This window comes from Rosa chinensis, chromosome 2 (genome assembly GCF_002994745.2).
Source record: "Rosa chinensis cultivar Old Blush chromosome 2, RchiOBHm-V2, whole genome shotgun sequence".
Taxonomy (NCBI): Eukaryota; Viridiplantae; Streptophyta; class Magnoliopsida; order Rosales; family Rosaceae; genus Rosa; species Rosa chinensis.
The window spans coordinates 37,733,612-37,749,872 of NC_037089.1; the positions used below are offsets into that span (position 1 = coordinate 37,733,612).

Consider the following 16,261-nt stretch of genomic DNA (forward strand, 5'->3'; position numbering starts at 1 on the left):
AATAAGTAAATAACTCCTAAATGACAGTAATTACAAAATAGACAACTTTATTACACCATAAAGGATTCACTGCAAATTTACTTAAATATATGAAGTTTTACTATTATAGCAACACATTCGTTGTTTTATTAGTAAAGTGGTTCTGAAAACTTGTAATAATAAAGTATTAAAAAGTGAACTAAGTTTTTTTTTTTTTTTTCCGCACTGAGGATTGGGTTCTCTACTTCCCTTTCTCTTCCAACGTCCTTCTTAGTTCTTCCTTCTTCCTTCTTACTTCTTCCTTCTTGGTCCATAGTTAATCTTTGGCTCTCAGATTATTTCCTTCTTCTTTTTCTTCTTCTTTTGTTGTCATTTTTGTTCGTTCTATATCTTTTACTTCCTCTCTCCTCCAGTCGCTCTCACCCTCAAAACCAGATCGAAAAACATACCAAACACCAAACAACCAAATCTGAATCGTACCTTCGCCATCCGTTTCGTCTTCCTTCTCTCTTAGCCTCTCACATCCTGCTTCATTTCCTATGAAACCAATCTTGGCCCAAAATCCGTAATACCCAAATCAAAAAACCTAACACCTCAGTCCCAAATACCTCCTCCAATCTCACTTGCTCTCTCGACTTCTTGCTTAGCAATCAGTTGCTTGTCGCACTCAATTTCTGTACTTGCAATCGAAATCTTGTGGCTCGTTAGGTATTTCTTGCTTTTTGGTATATGTTTGCAGTCTATTTTCGGTAAATTGGAGTTGATTTTGGTTAGTTCTTTGGTTTTTGAATGTGATTCTATTGCAGCAATTGAAAGGGGCTTCTGGGGCGGAAGAGGACTGCGCATATTGGGTCCAAGAAAGCTGAGAGAGGTAGTGATGGCTCTTCTATGGAAGGAAGAAGGTCTGGCCTTGTGCATGAGAGTTCTTCTTCATAGGTATATGCAATTTGTTTTAAAAAAATTCACCCTGTTTTGGTCTTTTTTATTATTTTTTATTGGATTTATATATGAATTTGGAATTTGTATGAAAAGTTGTGTTCTTGTTAATTTGTTGGAGGAGGTGTTGAATGAAGGAGGGTCAACTTGGAGGGGGTTTGAGATTGGAATATAATGGTGGCATTGAGTAATGTTAGGGGTGACCTGATGAATTTGTAGAGGTGTGGGTGTGACCTGATGAATTTTTTAAGGTCAGGGTTTTTGGGTAAACTTAGAGGTTGTGATGACTTCTGTGGGAATTGAGTTTTAGAGTTTCTGTGTTGCAGTTTTATTTCAAAATTTCTGGGTTGGGATTTGGTCTTTTGGCTGTTCACTGTACAAAAATGTTTGTGGTTGAAGAACCCGTGCAATGCTAATTAAGCTTTTGTTTCTCTGTTATGCTAATTAAGTTTAGTACATTCACTAAACTCTTAGTGCAAATTGGCTTTGGGGTTACCTTTTTACTTGTCTATGGCAGTTGGGTTGGGTTTGATCGATGTTTCTCACCTCATTTTAGTTGCTTTGCCCTTACTGAATATTGGTATGTTCTGTTGAGTTGTTTTTATTAGTTTTATTTTCTGATTGCTATAATCAAAGTTTGACTGAGTTGGAACTATATTTTGGTTATTCAATCATTTTCTGATAAAGATGGATAAATGCCCAAAATAATTTATTTTGCATTGATATGCATTTGTATAACTGCATAAATGCTCACCCCGCTAGCTTTTATTTATGACCTCTCTGGAGGATCTGTCTTTGTTACTTGGCTGATTAGGATCCTCAATAATTCCTTGACCAAGTACACCATGATGGCATGTTACATATCATATTGTGAGGGTGCTAACATTCTTTCAATTTGGGGTAGCAATTGTTGTAAATTACCCTTGTTTTATAGCAATACTGTTATCCTCTCTTAAACAAGATTATCTGAGATACAACCATCTCAATTGTCTGACATGGTTTACCATGTGCCTTGTAGATTCGAGTTTCAGCTGTCCTGACAAATGGTGCATATCTTTTGAACGTCGATTGTGATCACTACTTCAATAACAGTAAAGCTGTTAAGGAAGCAATGTGTTTCATGATGGACCCAGATTATGGGAAGAAGACCTGCTATGTACAGTTCCCACAAGAAGAGGGCTGCTCTTAGTTCTTTTAATTTGAGATTCCAGGGTAGACACTGAAGAGGACTTTTCTTTTTTCCTTGTCTTTTTATTTGTTACTTCCACACTATGCAACCATGCAAGTACACCATGATGTAAAGTATACACGACTTGAACCAAACACCATAGTTTGAGATGTTATTAAATCGCTGACCCCATCAATCTCGTTACGTACATGCTCAAACACACTATCAGTGAACATAGTACCTGCATGATGTTCCATGTTAAAAAAAAAAAAAAAAGACATGAATAAAGTTATGTGTCCTAAAATCTTTAAGTAGTTGCTAAATCTTCAAGTGAAAATAATACCTGCATGATCTTCCAATTTTCGAAGTGAAGAAGTAAGGACATGACTAGAGTTATTGGACTTAAAATCCTCTTCCACAACCTTGTTCCTAAGCCGTAACAATGCCCTATCAAGTGCCGGAATAAGTTCAAATAATTTCACACCGCTTTTCAGATCACCCTTCATATAGCTGTTCATACCCTCACATCTCTGAGTGCTTCTCATACGGGCAAAAAAATGGCCACTAATAAATGCCTCTGCCCATATTTGCCTCTTTTCATACATCATCTTAACCCAATCCTTATTGTGGAGACCATGTGTGTTAACCATAGCATTCCAGCGTTTTTCAAAACCATCTGGAGTGACTTCATCCCACATACAACGTCTAAATTCAGAAAAGACACTGTTCTTACGCAGGTGCCTCCGGGCGTTCTTTGCTATGTGCCACGTACACAGACGATGAGGACAACCAGGGAGTACCACTTCAATAGCCCTTCGCATTGCTTCATCCCCATCAGTCAAAACAGCAACAGGCCTTTTGTTATTCATAGACGATATAAAGGTCTCCAAAACCCATGTGTAAGTCTCAATCGTTTCATCCATGAGTAATGCAAAACCAAAAACTGTGGTCGATAAATGATTGTTTGAACCAACAAACAACACTAACGGCTTCTCATAAGGATTGGTTTTGTAGGTACTATCAAACACCAGGACATCTCCAAAACAAGTATAATCCACCAGAGAATTAGAGTCTCTCCAAAACATATTTGCCAACCTGTTATCTTCATCTATGCTAAACTTGCAGTAGAAATGCGAGTCTGTGGCAACTTTGCCTCTCATATATGCAAGTGCAGCTTCTGCATCACCCTCAAGTAAAATTTCTCGACGTCTTGAATCTAACTTGTTGTACAAGTCCTTCATAATAAACCCGACATTCTTAAAACCTCCTGATCTATCAACAATGTATTCATATGTATGACAAGGCTTAACAGACACTCTCTGCATAGATGTGGCCAGTGCTAAATGATGATCTTCAACTGATCTGTATGATCGAAGAAGATGCGACTCATGTGCTTGTGCAAGCTGATGTGAGTAGATTGTTATGAAATCATCAACCATATAGGCATTAATATTCGAACGGTACCTTACTTTGAACAAGCATGGACAATTGAATCTTGTTTCTTTCTTTGGCTTGCGAACTCTTTTCTTATTACTCATGTACTCTTCTCTTCTTTTCCCTTGAGCAGAACAAACCAACCGCAATGAAGTGACTCTCCCTATTATGCGTATACTTAATCTCTTGTAGTCACTTCTAACATCAAAACCCATGGCCTTTTCATAAGCATTGTAAAAGGACTCAGCTTCCTCTACAGTCTTGAACTCCTGCCCTTTAAGATCTTCTGTAGACAACTTATCATACCGAACTCCCTTATATTGCATTTCATTACAGTCACTTCCATTTATCGAACTTTGGGACACCAAACCAATATCAGATATTGAAGGTTCATAAGATCCATCCATGCCTGCAACAATGCAAATATTACCCAAGTATTAACAAACCATAATCAACTGACATTATGTTTGGTCTAATTTTCTAGCCCAAACCATTCTCCAAGAGAAAAATACTATAACCTATCTAAACCATTATGCTCTTGATGCCAAATAAGGTTCTCCACTTTCAATAACATATCGCAGATATCAAATACTACATTTAAATATAAGCACACCACACAAAAGTCTACGCTTTAATCTTCATGTTATTTATACTTTTGATTGAGAAAACCCGGTAAAATAATGCACTATTAACATATCAACTTAATTCTTCTGTTTGGTATCATGATTGGTGATCAAACTATAACAAGACATCATTCAGTTAAGATTCACAATGGAGGAGTCCTAAAAGTGATCATAATGTGTTATTAAAAAAAAAAATACTCATGTCATTAACGATGCTAGTTTCAACCGATCACCTACATATTAGAGAAATTATATACCAATGTAACAACTTCCAACCAAACAATAGCACAGATTTACCAAACATAAAAACACAGCCATTCAACACTTACGAGCAATTACATAGAGTTTTTCATCTATCAGAAAATTACTAATTACAGAATGTGATTATTGTTAGATTTCTGTACGTTATCTTCTGTTTGTAGATTTAATGTAGATATAAATAGGAGCATTATAGTTCTGTTATATATATATATATATATATATATGCTCATGAGTACATCAGATACATTAGTCTATTATACGACATTAAGTCTTTAATTGATAGATAGTTGATCAAAACCTCGGTAATAGTTCTTAATATATATATATATAGTGAATGTTGTATGCAGGTACATATATATTACATGATGTAGTCAGATACCTAAGGTTCATAACAACACAAATCAAGAAGCATATATAAAACAAATAAGCCTACAAGAAGTGGGCAAAAGAAAGAGATACCGTTCATGCCTATAAATGCTTAACTGACACTATAACATACTAGGCAGTGAGTCCTAAACTATAGCAGAAATACAAGATTAACGGGCTTTCAAATCTTTATCGCAAACAATAGATATTGCCTAGACTATTATCTCCCCCTAAATATGATATAAACATGAGGTCAATAAGTTCTATGTTTACCAATGATGGGACTATGATGTCCACCAGCAGAAGCCATTGCCTCCAGCACGGAAAGGGAAAAAAAAAAAAAAGTCAAGCTAAGGCCCCTGATATACATGAACTAAAAGCCACCAAGATGTCTTATTCTTCAATCAAGTCAACAAGAACTGATCACCATTATCATCTAAATGATAATGGCGCAACCTACCAGCTAAACTTTAAACTTTTATAATCGAAGAATTCCATCGACCCTTTATAACTAATCAGAGATAAAGTAGTAGAGATAGAGATAAACACAGTAGCGTCAGTATTTTTTAACCCTAGCTTAACCCTTTTTCCCCAATCATCCCGCCACTCCCACACTCTCCCTCTCGCTTCTGCACCGTATCTACAACCCACTCTCGCCCACCTACGCGCCTTCTTGATTTGTGAGTGAGAGAACAGTACAAAGAAGACCAGAAAATACTCCAAACCTTACATAGAAGGTAGAATTCGTCTGCCATCAAACAACATGAAAGGAGAAGACGAACAAACAGAAAAGGATTCTACTTACCTGAGTATTGATTGAAACATCCAGTTGTAGTGGTTGTTCTTTCTCGCTTTGTACATGAACAAACTGTCGTTCTTCCTCTTTTCCTCGTCTTCTCCTCTAGTGGTCGTTCAATTCTTTCTCGCTTTGTACGTGAACAAACTGTCGTTCTTCCACTTTTCCTCGTCTTCTCCTCTTTTTCAATTTAGGGTTTTTTTTTTTTTTAATTTCATTGTAGATATGTAATTCAGAATTTTGAAAAAGAGAAAAAAAAAGTTTATAAAGGCTACCTGGTAAGCAGGTCACCACTATTGAATATTTCTGACCATCAGATATATTCAACTTTTAATTAAATCTAACGGTCTAAAATATTCAAAAAACTTGATGTATGGCATACTTCAACATATGCTAGAATTTTCCGGGATTTCTACCTCAAGAAGATGACGATGAGAGTTGAATATACTACCATAACTATTGCCAACAAGACCATGATTGGCCGACTGGGTATGTGGATGAAGTTCTCTTCTACAGCAATGATGATCCATGCAGGCACCAACTCTAGAGTCTAGAACTTTCTCTTAAAAAAAAAAAAAATTGTCTGAGACCCTGATTTTCTACAAAAAAAAAAACTGGGGACTGTACACTGTTCTTTGGCTAAAATCGCATATTCTCACCAAATCTTTCCGCTCCTAACTCATGATTTCTAGGTGATTCTAGAACTAGCTGAACTAAGAAATCTAGACCTGATTTTTTTTTTTTTAACGGTTGGAAAGCTGAAAAAAATCATTAAAAAAAATCAGTTCAACATTTTTGCTGTCCATCACTTGAAACAACTCTTAAAACTCATGTTTTACCAAAGATGAGGTTATGACATAAGACAATTTCAATAAAAAATAGTGTTGACAAGGTTTGACATGTTATGAAATGCAACGAATGTTAGAATATGTTAAGACCACTTTTATTCATTTTGTGTCAAAAAAAAAAAGCAACCCGGCCATTAAATAGCGACACGGGACTACATATTTTGTCATGATTGAGTTCCTGTTCTCGTAGAACACATGCATGTCTAACCAAATTCATTCAACTATATTCTAGATTCAGACTGCAAATGAAAAATATAAATGCATACTATGACTTTGAAGTTGCACTTTATAAGCAATTTTGATTATGTATAGTTGACCCAAGTCACTCTAAATATCAGACCAATTAAAGAAGAAATAAATAACTGGAAAATAGAGCTACATTAACCCATTTCACCTATATGTTTGACCAAATATATTCCCTATTATAAAAAAAAAAAAAAAAAAAAAAACTGAGGATGGTCTCGATTTTCGGGATGTAGAAATAGTCGCGGAAAATTATATGCTGCAACTCGCAGCGCATTGGAATTTCTATTTTCTAATGGTGTTTGACATCAAATTGAATGGGGGCGTTCCTGCTACACAGCTGAAAGGTTAGTTATGCATTACCCTAGTGATGGTGGGAGAATACTTATTGACTATAGGATCTACTCTCGGACTTGGTGGCTGGTGAAGGATTTTGAATCACATGAGCTGTTTCTTATTTTGCGTAACACCACTCTAGCACTGGTGACTGAAGGATTTCAAGTGTTGAAGTTGGAGTACTGTAATAGTAGTGGTGGTGCTTGCTGGGTGGAGATTGTTGACCTTGGTAGTCAGATATTGTTTTTGTGCATGCTTAACAACAAATGCATCTCTTCCGAGGGAGGTCTTAGTGGTTCCGATGATATGACACTTGAAAGAAATTGCATCTATTTTGCTTTTGATTGGCATAGAATTGAAACATCACCTATAGTCGACTTTGGGGTGTTTTCCCTGACAAAGAGGAGCGTCAAACCCTTGAGTTGTCCAATAAATCATTTGAGTCGAGAGTTGAATCAAAATGTGTGGTTTGCACCAAATCTTTGGTAGCCAGGTTAGTTTAGTAAGATTTTGTTTTGCAGTATAATCTATCTGTACATTTGGGTACACTTTGACAGTTTACACAATTACACTCAACTTATGTCGTCTGTTCCTTCTGCAAATTGGTTTCAATCCACTACTTTTCTTTATACGTACTGCTGAACAAGGTCATTGCTTTTCATGTCTTGGTCTATATGTCTTCCATTATGCCCAAAGATCGATCTTCAGTTTCATCACTCTGGGAAGTCCAGATCGAAACAACAAAATCAAGGCTTACGATTGAAAGCTCCCACCAGTGGGATGGTTAAGACTTAAGAGTGAATGTTGATGGAGAGCTTTTGGTAACACCTACAAGGGTGGTACGTGTTAGATTTACAGTGAGAGATTCTGAAGGTATAATTTGTATACTAAAAACAGAGAACACACCGAAGCATTGGCTGGTAGGGAGTCAGTGGAGTTAGTTCTTGCTTAACCCTCAGTCCAGTAATTAAGTTTCAAGAAGGATTCCTTGCTCCCAGAAAACACAGTACTGCACCACACCGACTGGGAATGCTTCGTAAGGTATTTTGGAGATTGCAAGAGGTGAAATGCTTGTGCTTAGAATTGAATGTATGAGGAAGAAAGCAAGTTACGAATGTAGGATCTACATCACCAACTTGATTTGGATTCTATTAATTCAAAACAAATACAATAGCAGTGTCACATGTATAATCAATTCTACTTTCACGGATAAGCAGCCAAAGTTTATTAGTTTTTTCACCCTTACTCGAATAGAGTCGCACTTGAGACGGGACACGTGAGGCACGTGCGCTTTTAAAACATTTGTGATAAGAATCCCACATCGAGAAACAGTGGCAACCTAATGCTCTTCATATACGAATGCTTCGCAATAGAGCTCGTCCCTTCGGGGACATCCGATAAAATTGGAACGATACAGAGAAGATTAGCATGGCCCCTGCGCAAGGATGACACGCATAAATCGAGAAATGGTCCAAATTTTTTTGGGAATTTTTTGCATGTTTTTGATTCCAGGTAGTCTAGCTTTGCTTTCTGGGTCTTTGTTTTTCTTCCTTTCTGTTTGCTGTTTATGACTTTGAACTATCAGTGACTCGGTCCTTGGCTATATATGAATGCACATGAAAAATTGAGATGTTGCCCACCACCTGTTTGATGAAATGCGTCTGAAAACCTCTTCTCTTTCTGATGCTTACTTGAACTCAATATTCCTTATTCTTGGGTTTGAAGAATGGTAATCAGATAAACTTTTTTTTTTTGTTTGAATGCATTTGACTGAGCTACTTGAACAACATCACTATTTGCTCTTGTTGGTTTATACATGCCCCATATATTCCTGGGTTTAAAAGGTTAGCTCAACTTGTTACATTCATACTCTTCCTATTCATATTGTAAAACCGGTAAGTAGTCCTCTTTGTTTGGTTTTGAATATCACATGCATGAGAAGCACACAAGCTCGGTCTTCGGTCTTGACTCTTGATTCAAATAATACTGCAGAGGCAATGAGGCTAAAATATTAAATCCCTTTCTGCACATGTATTAATGAGGAAGTATTCCCCATTGTTGATTTTGGATGATTGGATGCCAGATAATAATGTAAGACAAGTTAGTGACTAATGGTAATGGTGTGGTAAAAAATAAGACAAGTAAGTTGATAAGAATTGTAGTATATTCTTTGTTCCCAGAATGTTATCCTGGAAGAGCTAAGTTTACATGCGTTGAATACATAATTTCACTGTTTTTTAGTTCAAAATTGGAACCCTGTGATTTTTGCACCAATCGTTGTTGAACATGCATACAATATTCTTATATGTCTGCTTCATAACTTGTGTATCTTTCAGTTCAGCTCCATTGCAGCTTCAAACTAGCAGAAGCTTCCCCTCGGCAGAAGCAGTGAGTCGATTCAGTTGATGATCAATCATGGCCTCGCCTCTTCTTCATCTTGACTCAGCAGCATGTTCTGAAATTCTGAAGCCTTTTGAATATCCATTTTCATTTCATTCACACACTTAAGTTGGAAGTGAGATCAAGGAAGGTGTCCTCACTGCATGGAATTGTGATACCGCCCATGGGATGATGGTATCCAAATTCTTCTTCAGCTTGACTCAGCAAATCCATGAATGAAGGTTGGTTCAAGTATGATATTGGAATCACAAATCGCTTCTTCTGGCTCTCTCCAACATAGACTGCAAAATAGCCTTTTGGGATATCTAAGGTCTTTGAAGCTGTCTTGTTTGCATTAGATGAAGATCGGGTAAGACTTCTTTTGGGGCTAACAATTCCAGGCAGCTTGAAACCCATGGCTTCTATATCCCAAGTGGATAAACAATAAAAAGACTTGAAAGGATCTGGGAAAATGAGAAAGTTTGAATGTTTAATGAATGAGAGGAGTTGAGTTACTGATCATGAATTGGTATGTCTATATATAGATGATGAAAGGGTATGTGGAAGATCATCTGCTACATGAAATGAGTGGTTAACATTGGCACCAATGAGGGACACTAGGTTGTTTCAAATCAAGAAATCACATGGGTTTGTCTTGTCCTTCACATAACTCATCCCCCAGCAGATACATATGCTACTGTTGTCTGGTACTTCCTCGAGTTGACAGACAACAGGGACCACCCAAAGTGAGATATCATCCCTCTTCAGACTTGAAGTTCTACTCTAAGCTGGTGTGTAGGGTTTCTTTGCAGACAAGTATTGGTGGATAACCAAGCCAACCTAGCATGTGGTTTTGCTGCTTCATGTATGATATCTATGATCTCCAGTTCCAACAAGCTGAGGAATTATTTCATTTTTTCTACTCAACTTCTTTTACCCTGCCACTAAGAAATTTGGACAATTACAGGTACATATCCAGATATGCGCGTGGTCGCGGACACGCACACACACACACGTATATAATATACTGTTTCCTTGTTCGAACTGGAAATTCTCTAATCTTTTGATTACTTGGGTATCAAGAATGGTATTCAGATAATCCTTTTTCAACTCCTACTTGAACTGATATGTAGTGTACAATGGTTTATATCTTCCCTTATTTCTAGATGTTTACTGCACTTTTTTATTCATTTTGAAACTCACTGCACTTTAGTTTACATCATTATTGTATATTATGGCACCATTACCTTACTGGTATTTAATTCTCAGAGATTGTAATGCTGCTGATCTGTGCTTGAAAATTCCTCCACATGCACTTCTATATTTTTTTTCTAGGTTTGGTTTTTTCTCTTTCTTTACCCGCAAAATGGAAAGCTATTGTATTCCTCACTTTTCTTTTCCTATTTTTCATCTGCTAAGATATCATCCTTTACCATATTGACAGTTTCAGGCTCTATCTGCAGATATTTTAGTGGTAATGTTAATATTGAGTGTCTAATCAAAGACACCATCTGATATTAGGCATGCCATTGTGAAAAATCAGATGAGCCATTATATCATCAAGTATTATTTCCTTTTCAACAGATGCTGTGATTAGGTAATTATATCGCTACAAGAAAATAAATGAGATCATGAAAAATAAGACAAGAAAGTTTATCCGCAATTGAAATATATTCTTTTACATTCCCATATATTGTACATATATAGGATTAAAAAGACAGCACTTGACTGTCATTGAGTTCAAAATTTGGAGTCTCATGGACTTTAGACTAATTGCTTAGAGAGTATATCCAATGTTCATATTTGCCTGCTTCATAAGATGTGATTTGATTCTTCTTCAAAATTTGAAAATCTTTCTTCAGCTCAGAAGCAGCTTCAAGAGTACAGCAGGCTGGTTTCCCGTCAACACAAGAGTGATTTGATTCAGTGGATGATCAAATTATCAACTGAAGCCTCTTCTTCATCTTGACTCAGCAGTGAGTTTCAAAATGAGGATGTTTTGGATCCAAGATCCGCTTCATTTGTGTTTACTCACACACTTAAGCGGGAAGTGAGATCAATGAAGGTTTCTTCACTGCAAGGAATTGTGATACCACCCATTGGATGATGGTATCCAAATTCTTCTTCAGCTTGACTCAGCAAATTCTGAAACAAAGGTTGGTTCAAATATGATATTGGAACCACAAATCGTTTCTTTTGGCTCTCTCCAACATAGACTGCAAAGTAGCCTTTTGGGATATCTGGTGTCTTTGTGCTAGCAATTCGAGGCAATCGAAAACCCATGGTTTATGTATATTGAAGTGATCAAAGAAGGAAGAAAAGAATTCAAAGGACTTGAAAAAGAGAGAGAGCTTAATTTGATTCTTGCAAGTAGAGGAGTTGATGAGTTTGCTCATGAACCTGATTACGTGTGTGTATATATAGAGAAATGATATGTGGAAAATCATCTGCTACATGAAATTAGTGGTGAAGAGAAACTGACATGGGCTCCAGTAGGAACATTAGCTTGTGAAAAACCATGGGTTTGTCTTCCTACTGAAATGACATATAAAGCAGACAAGAAGAGGGCTACCACAGGTTTCAATCCATCTACCAAACGATTTTGAAAGATAAGCCAGGGAAATGATAAGTGGTTGTGATCATCTGCTACACGCCTACATGCATGTGAAGCATGCAAGTGGTGAAGAAGGTACATGAAATGAGTTGTCGAATGAGGGTCACTAGCTTCTGAGAAATCATGAAATCACATGGTTTGTCTTGCCATTCTCTTAAGTTAGTATCCTCCCATCAATTTCCCATATATGTGCTACTGATGAAACTCTGTCCAAGATTGTAGAATCATGCCGTCCCAACACCCTATACAGAAAACACAACAATGCGACTAGCAGAAGTTACATTTCTATCCAACAAATAAATGGCAGGCTATAGACACAGAGTCCTGTCCAACTTTGATAATTAATGCTGGTCACAAGTCACAACAAGAATTGGTGGTACTAAGATCTGTAGTCATGCTATATATCTTGAATGGTAGTGTGGAGCCAGCCTCGCATTATGTTATTGTTTTATCTACTATCTACGGTCTCTAGTTTCAACAACCTGGGGAAGTATTGGTTTTGTTTGGTCAGTCTAGAAAGTTCATTTTGATGGTCAAGCATGAAGAGAGAATCGGACAGGTACAGTAGGCAAGATGAGGAACATTGATTCTTTAATGATTAGAATGAACTCCATCTATTAGATTCTTTTGAAAGAATCACCCAATAACTAATGAAAACTATAATTCTATTTGTTTTCACTAATTGCTTACTTATGGTCTGGTTATCTGGGGTTGCTGTGACCTCTGTTTACTGATTGTTGTACATGTCCTTTAACACAACCTGGGAACTGAGGTCTTCTTTCACTTCTTTAATTATATAGCAATCCGTTATTAGTTAATAGGATTCTGAATTGCCTCATACAAGTTTAGGCCAGCTGATGTTCATGAGACTTGGAAAACACTGCAAGCTATGATTAGAATGATTTTCACACATTTTTATGTTTTAATTCTCAAATATTGCATCTAAGTCCAGATTAATCATGCGAGAAAGACTAATAGGCATCAAGTATCAACTGGAGATCGACTGCACATCATGTCAGATCGATATAAGTTATAAACTGAATCAACCGTACCAAATCTAGGAGATGTACTTTTGCAGAACCTTGCCTAACATCAAATTAACGACAGTGATTACAAAGGAGATGACCATGATCAGCCCTAAGCATTTACAGATAACCAATACTGGATCAAACAATAACAGATTTTTAAGATCCTACTCCCATTTCATTCTCAAATTAAGTGATGTTTGATGAAATACTAGCTGTCTCTCCAAAATACCCCCCTCTCTATCGTCTTCACCCAAAAACACATTTTTCTACTTTGGCATCCGAGGATACTTGAGAGGCATTGCTTCCATGTCTTTCCCATCACTACTATGCTAAGGAACTTCAAGTCGAATTGAATGCATAAACGAAGATATCAACAAACCACTAATAGTAAGAGCTAATTCATTCACAAGTGAAAGGACTACAAACATTGAACCCACAAATATTATTATTCCCACACGACAAAAGCATTACAACTAAAAACATATCGAGCAAACTAATGTACCCATATTACATCAGGGGATGTAAGTGCACTAAAAAAAAAAATTGTCTTTACAGTTTGTTAACATGGAAATAAACTATTGGAGTCTAACTAAATGATAACTATATATCTCCAAAGGGAAGCTGTTGAACAAAAGAATTTGAATCATCACCCCGTGGCTTGGTCTTGCTTCTGCTTTCTCCAGAAAGATTTGATTACTGAAATCAAAGGACTCTGCACAATCGAACCAACTATCAGTCTCACCTTCAGACCAGCTGGGGTGGGGTTATCTTATTTTCCTTGAAATTGTTGAGGCTTTTGGTAAGCATCAGAGCAGTAGCATAACACTCGTCCTGAGGAATTTCGAAGCTTCAAGTCAGTAGCAGTATATGAGTAGTTGATGACATCAATTTGTTTCTGAAGGCAAAACCTTTTCACCAACGATGAGTCTCACTATTGGATTCAGCTTTTGTTGCCTACTTTTCTTTGTCCTGTAATCGTTAAGCAATTTGACAAGAATGGCCATTTGTGAAGGAGGTAAGAGCCTTGTGAGCACGGTCAACAGCAGAGGAACATCAACTATTTGAGTAGCTGTCATTCTCTAAAAGCAGCAATAGCATTAGTACTAGCAGTTCTCCTCTAAATAAACGCACTAGTTAAAGCGCTCCCTGTGTAGATGTTGGATAATCCTTCATGAAAGGAAAGGCCTTGAAGCTTACAGCATAAGTAGGAAAAAGTGGGAGTTCATGAAAGCAACATATAATACCTTTAGAATAATTTTGTCCTTGGCTGCATATGCTTTTCCTCCTTCAACCATACTCGAACAACATGTTTTGGGAGGTGTTGAATTTTTTTTTTTAATGATTTTTTTTCTTCTCTATATGGTAAAAATGCTAGTTGTATCAAAAGCTAAATTTTCAACCAAAGAGGTAGTTGTCAAACAAGTAAATCTTAGCAGTAAACCTATTACCAATTATTTCCAAAATGAACTTTAAAGAACATATCAAATGAACATTACGAAATGATATGCACGAAACATAGTTTGTGACTAGATAGCAACAGAACAAAACCATACACGGTCACTTACCTCTTGAGGAATTATTCTGGCCGGAAAAGTTGAAGCCACGATCAGTTTGCATTGATCCTCAACGAATGAGGTGGTATTGAGCAGAAAATGGAATGGAATATTCTTATCCTCTTTTCAAGCAGTCCCAACTTGTTCCAAGATGCCTAACACATTACAAAAATGCACAGTCTGCCATCTTAAGCAGATCACCGGCTTGATTTTCCAGGATGCCTAACAACCTTCAACAATTGTTTCCAAACAGTTGTAACACATCCCTCACATCTACACCAGAAGGATTTCTGGCTAGTTCATCACAGAAGACACGGTTGATTACCTTAAGCACTTCAAGAAGTGCTGCAAGATATCCACATTCATCAGTCTTTAACTCAGCATGAGACTTAGCTAGGCCCATTTTGTGCCTAAAGAAACAATACTTGTCCACAACGATTAGATTGTCCCGGCTTTCCTCTGTCCATGCCTCTTCTGTATCATCAAGGATCAAAACATTAGAATAATTGCAGCCAACCACAGCATCCAGACTCTTGTATCGCCCCACGATTCCGTGATCCTCGCACGATATGACTCTAGAACTGGAAGGGAAATACTCATTCCTAGGATCAAGCAGGGCAGCCATTAGACCCGCATAGTACCGGTTACCCTTTGTGTATATGTACAGCTCAAACATCTTGCTGGCTTCATCCAAGAATCTCCACACAAAGGGCCTGAGCTTGGTGATCACAGTTTCAAGCACGAAAACATCTCGATGAGGATGGGTTCCGATCTTGAGATAGTCTTCTTCAGCTGTCAGATTACAGAGTTTGGTGGTGTGGAGGAGTGTGTGATCCAGATCAAGAACCAAGTGGAGCTTTCTGGAGTTGGAATTGAAACTCAGTGCTCTGGCAAAATTAGGGTTAGAAGAACAATTTGAAACCTGAAAAGAAGAAGGAAATGAAACATTACCATTGAGATCCGCCGAAAGAGTTGCCATCTCCGGCGAGTCGAGAGTGAAATTGATTTAGGAAACAGAGAAAGAGAGACAGAGAGAGAGAGAGAGCTATTTTTTTTTTTTTTTTGAGATGAACAGAGAGAGAGAGCTAGAAAGGAGTAGAATATACGCGGTTGAATACGCGTGGAGTAGAATATACGCGGTTGTATACGCGTCCAGTAGAATATACGCGGTTGAATACGCGTTTTGATTACTGTATAAAGCGTTTTTATACAAAAAGCGTAAAAATAAAAAATAAATTTTTTTTTTTTTTTTCAAAAAATATTGAACTTTAAATTGCTATTGGACGTGGTTTTGTTTTATTTTTTTTAGGGTTCTTGACCAAAAGCCCCAAAATAAACTAAATTTATCCCACTTACCCCAACAACTAGGGCTGTCAATGGGTCGTGTCGGGTTGGGTTCGTGTCGGGTCAAGGTATTTGTCGTGTCGCAAGATACAAACCCAAACCCAACCCATTTAATAATCGTGTCAAAAATTTAAACCCAAACCCAACCTATTTATTAAACGGGTTACCCGTTTCCAACCCGCTTAACCTATTTAATAAATAGGTTGTGTCGTGTTTTACAAAATGACTCATTTAAGGGTTAACAATGCGACCCATTTAACTAAAAAAATGCATAAATTGATTAAATTCACTAAAAACTCTACAAGACAAAGAATATAAATAAGGGGCCGTGACCACTTACCTAATTTTAGTTT

The 16,261-nt window shown here is 37.1% G+C and overlaps 2 protein-coding genes, 1 long non-coding RNA gene and 1 other non-coding gene across 6 annotated transcripts; 2 read left to right on the plus strand and 2 right to left on the minus strand.

Moving 5' to 3' along the window:
• Positions 1 to 250: 250 nt before the first annotated feature.
• On the plus strand, positions 251 to 2,069 carry LOC121051602. The gene is made up of 3 exons (XR_005806186.1): positions 251 to 687; positions 786 to 915; positions 1,934 to 2,069. It is a non-coding gene; the product is annotated as an uncharacterized LOC121051602 (long non-coding RNA).
• Positions 2,070 to 2,687: 618 nt separating this feature from the next.
• LOC112184254 (protein FAR1-RELATED SEQUENCE 5) lies at positions 2,688 to 9,786 on the minus strand. Its single transcript, XM_024322520.1, has 3 exons — positions 9,495 to 9,786; positions 2,884 to 3,926; positions 2,688 to 2,768 (listed from the first exon to the last, which is right to left on the minus strand). Exons 1-3 carry the CDS (start codon positions 9,784 to 9,786, stop codon positions 2,688 to 2,690), a joined length of 1,416 nt encoding a protein of 471 aa, XP_024178288.1.
• On the plus strand, positions 8,369 to 8,471 carry LOC112191111. Its single transcript, XR_002932833.1, has one exon. It is a non-coding gene; the product is annotated as a U6 spliceosomal RNA (small nuclear RNA).
• Positions 9,787 to 13,396: 3,610 nt separating the features above from the next.
• On the minus strand, positions 13,397 to 15,639 carry LOC112186842 (RNA polymerase II C-terminal domain phosphatase-like 4). Of its 3 annotated transcripts, none has more exons than XR_005806182.1 (2): positions 13,920 to 15,638; positions 13,397 to 13,842 (listed from the first exon to the last, which is right to left on the minus strand). XR_005806182.1 is itself a non-coding variant. In XM_040514239.1 (2 exons), exon 1 carries the CDS (start codon positions 15,541 to 15,543, stop codon positions 14,797 to 14,799), a length of 747 nt encoding a protein of 248 aa, XP_040370173.1. In that variant the 5' UTR covers positions 15,544 to 15,639; the 3' UTR covers positions 13,397 to 14,739; positions 14,787 to 14,796. The 3 variants fall into 3 exon arrangements, 2 of the variants coding, with proteins under 2 accessions (XP_040370173.1, XP_040370174.1); XM_040514239.1 differs by having other exon boundaries at positions 13,397 to 14,739; positions 14,787 to 15,639; XM_040514240.1 differs by having other exon boundaries at positions 13,397 to 14,735; positions 14,783 to 15,639.
• Between the last annotated feature and the right edge of the window lie 622 nt (positions 15,640 to 16,261).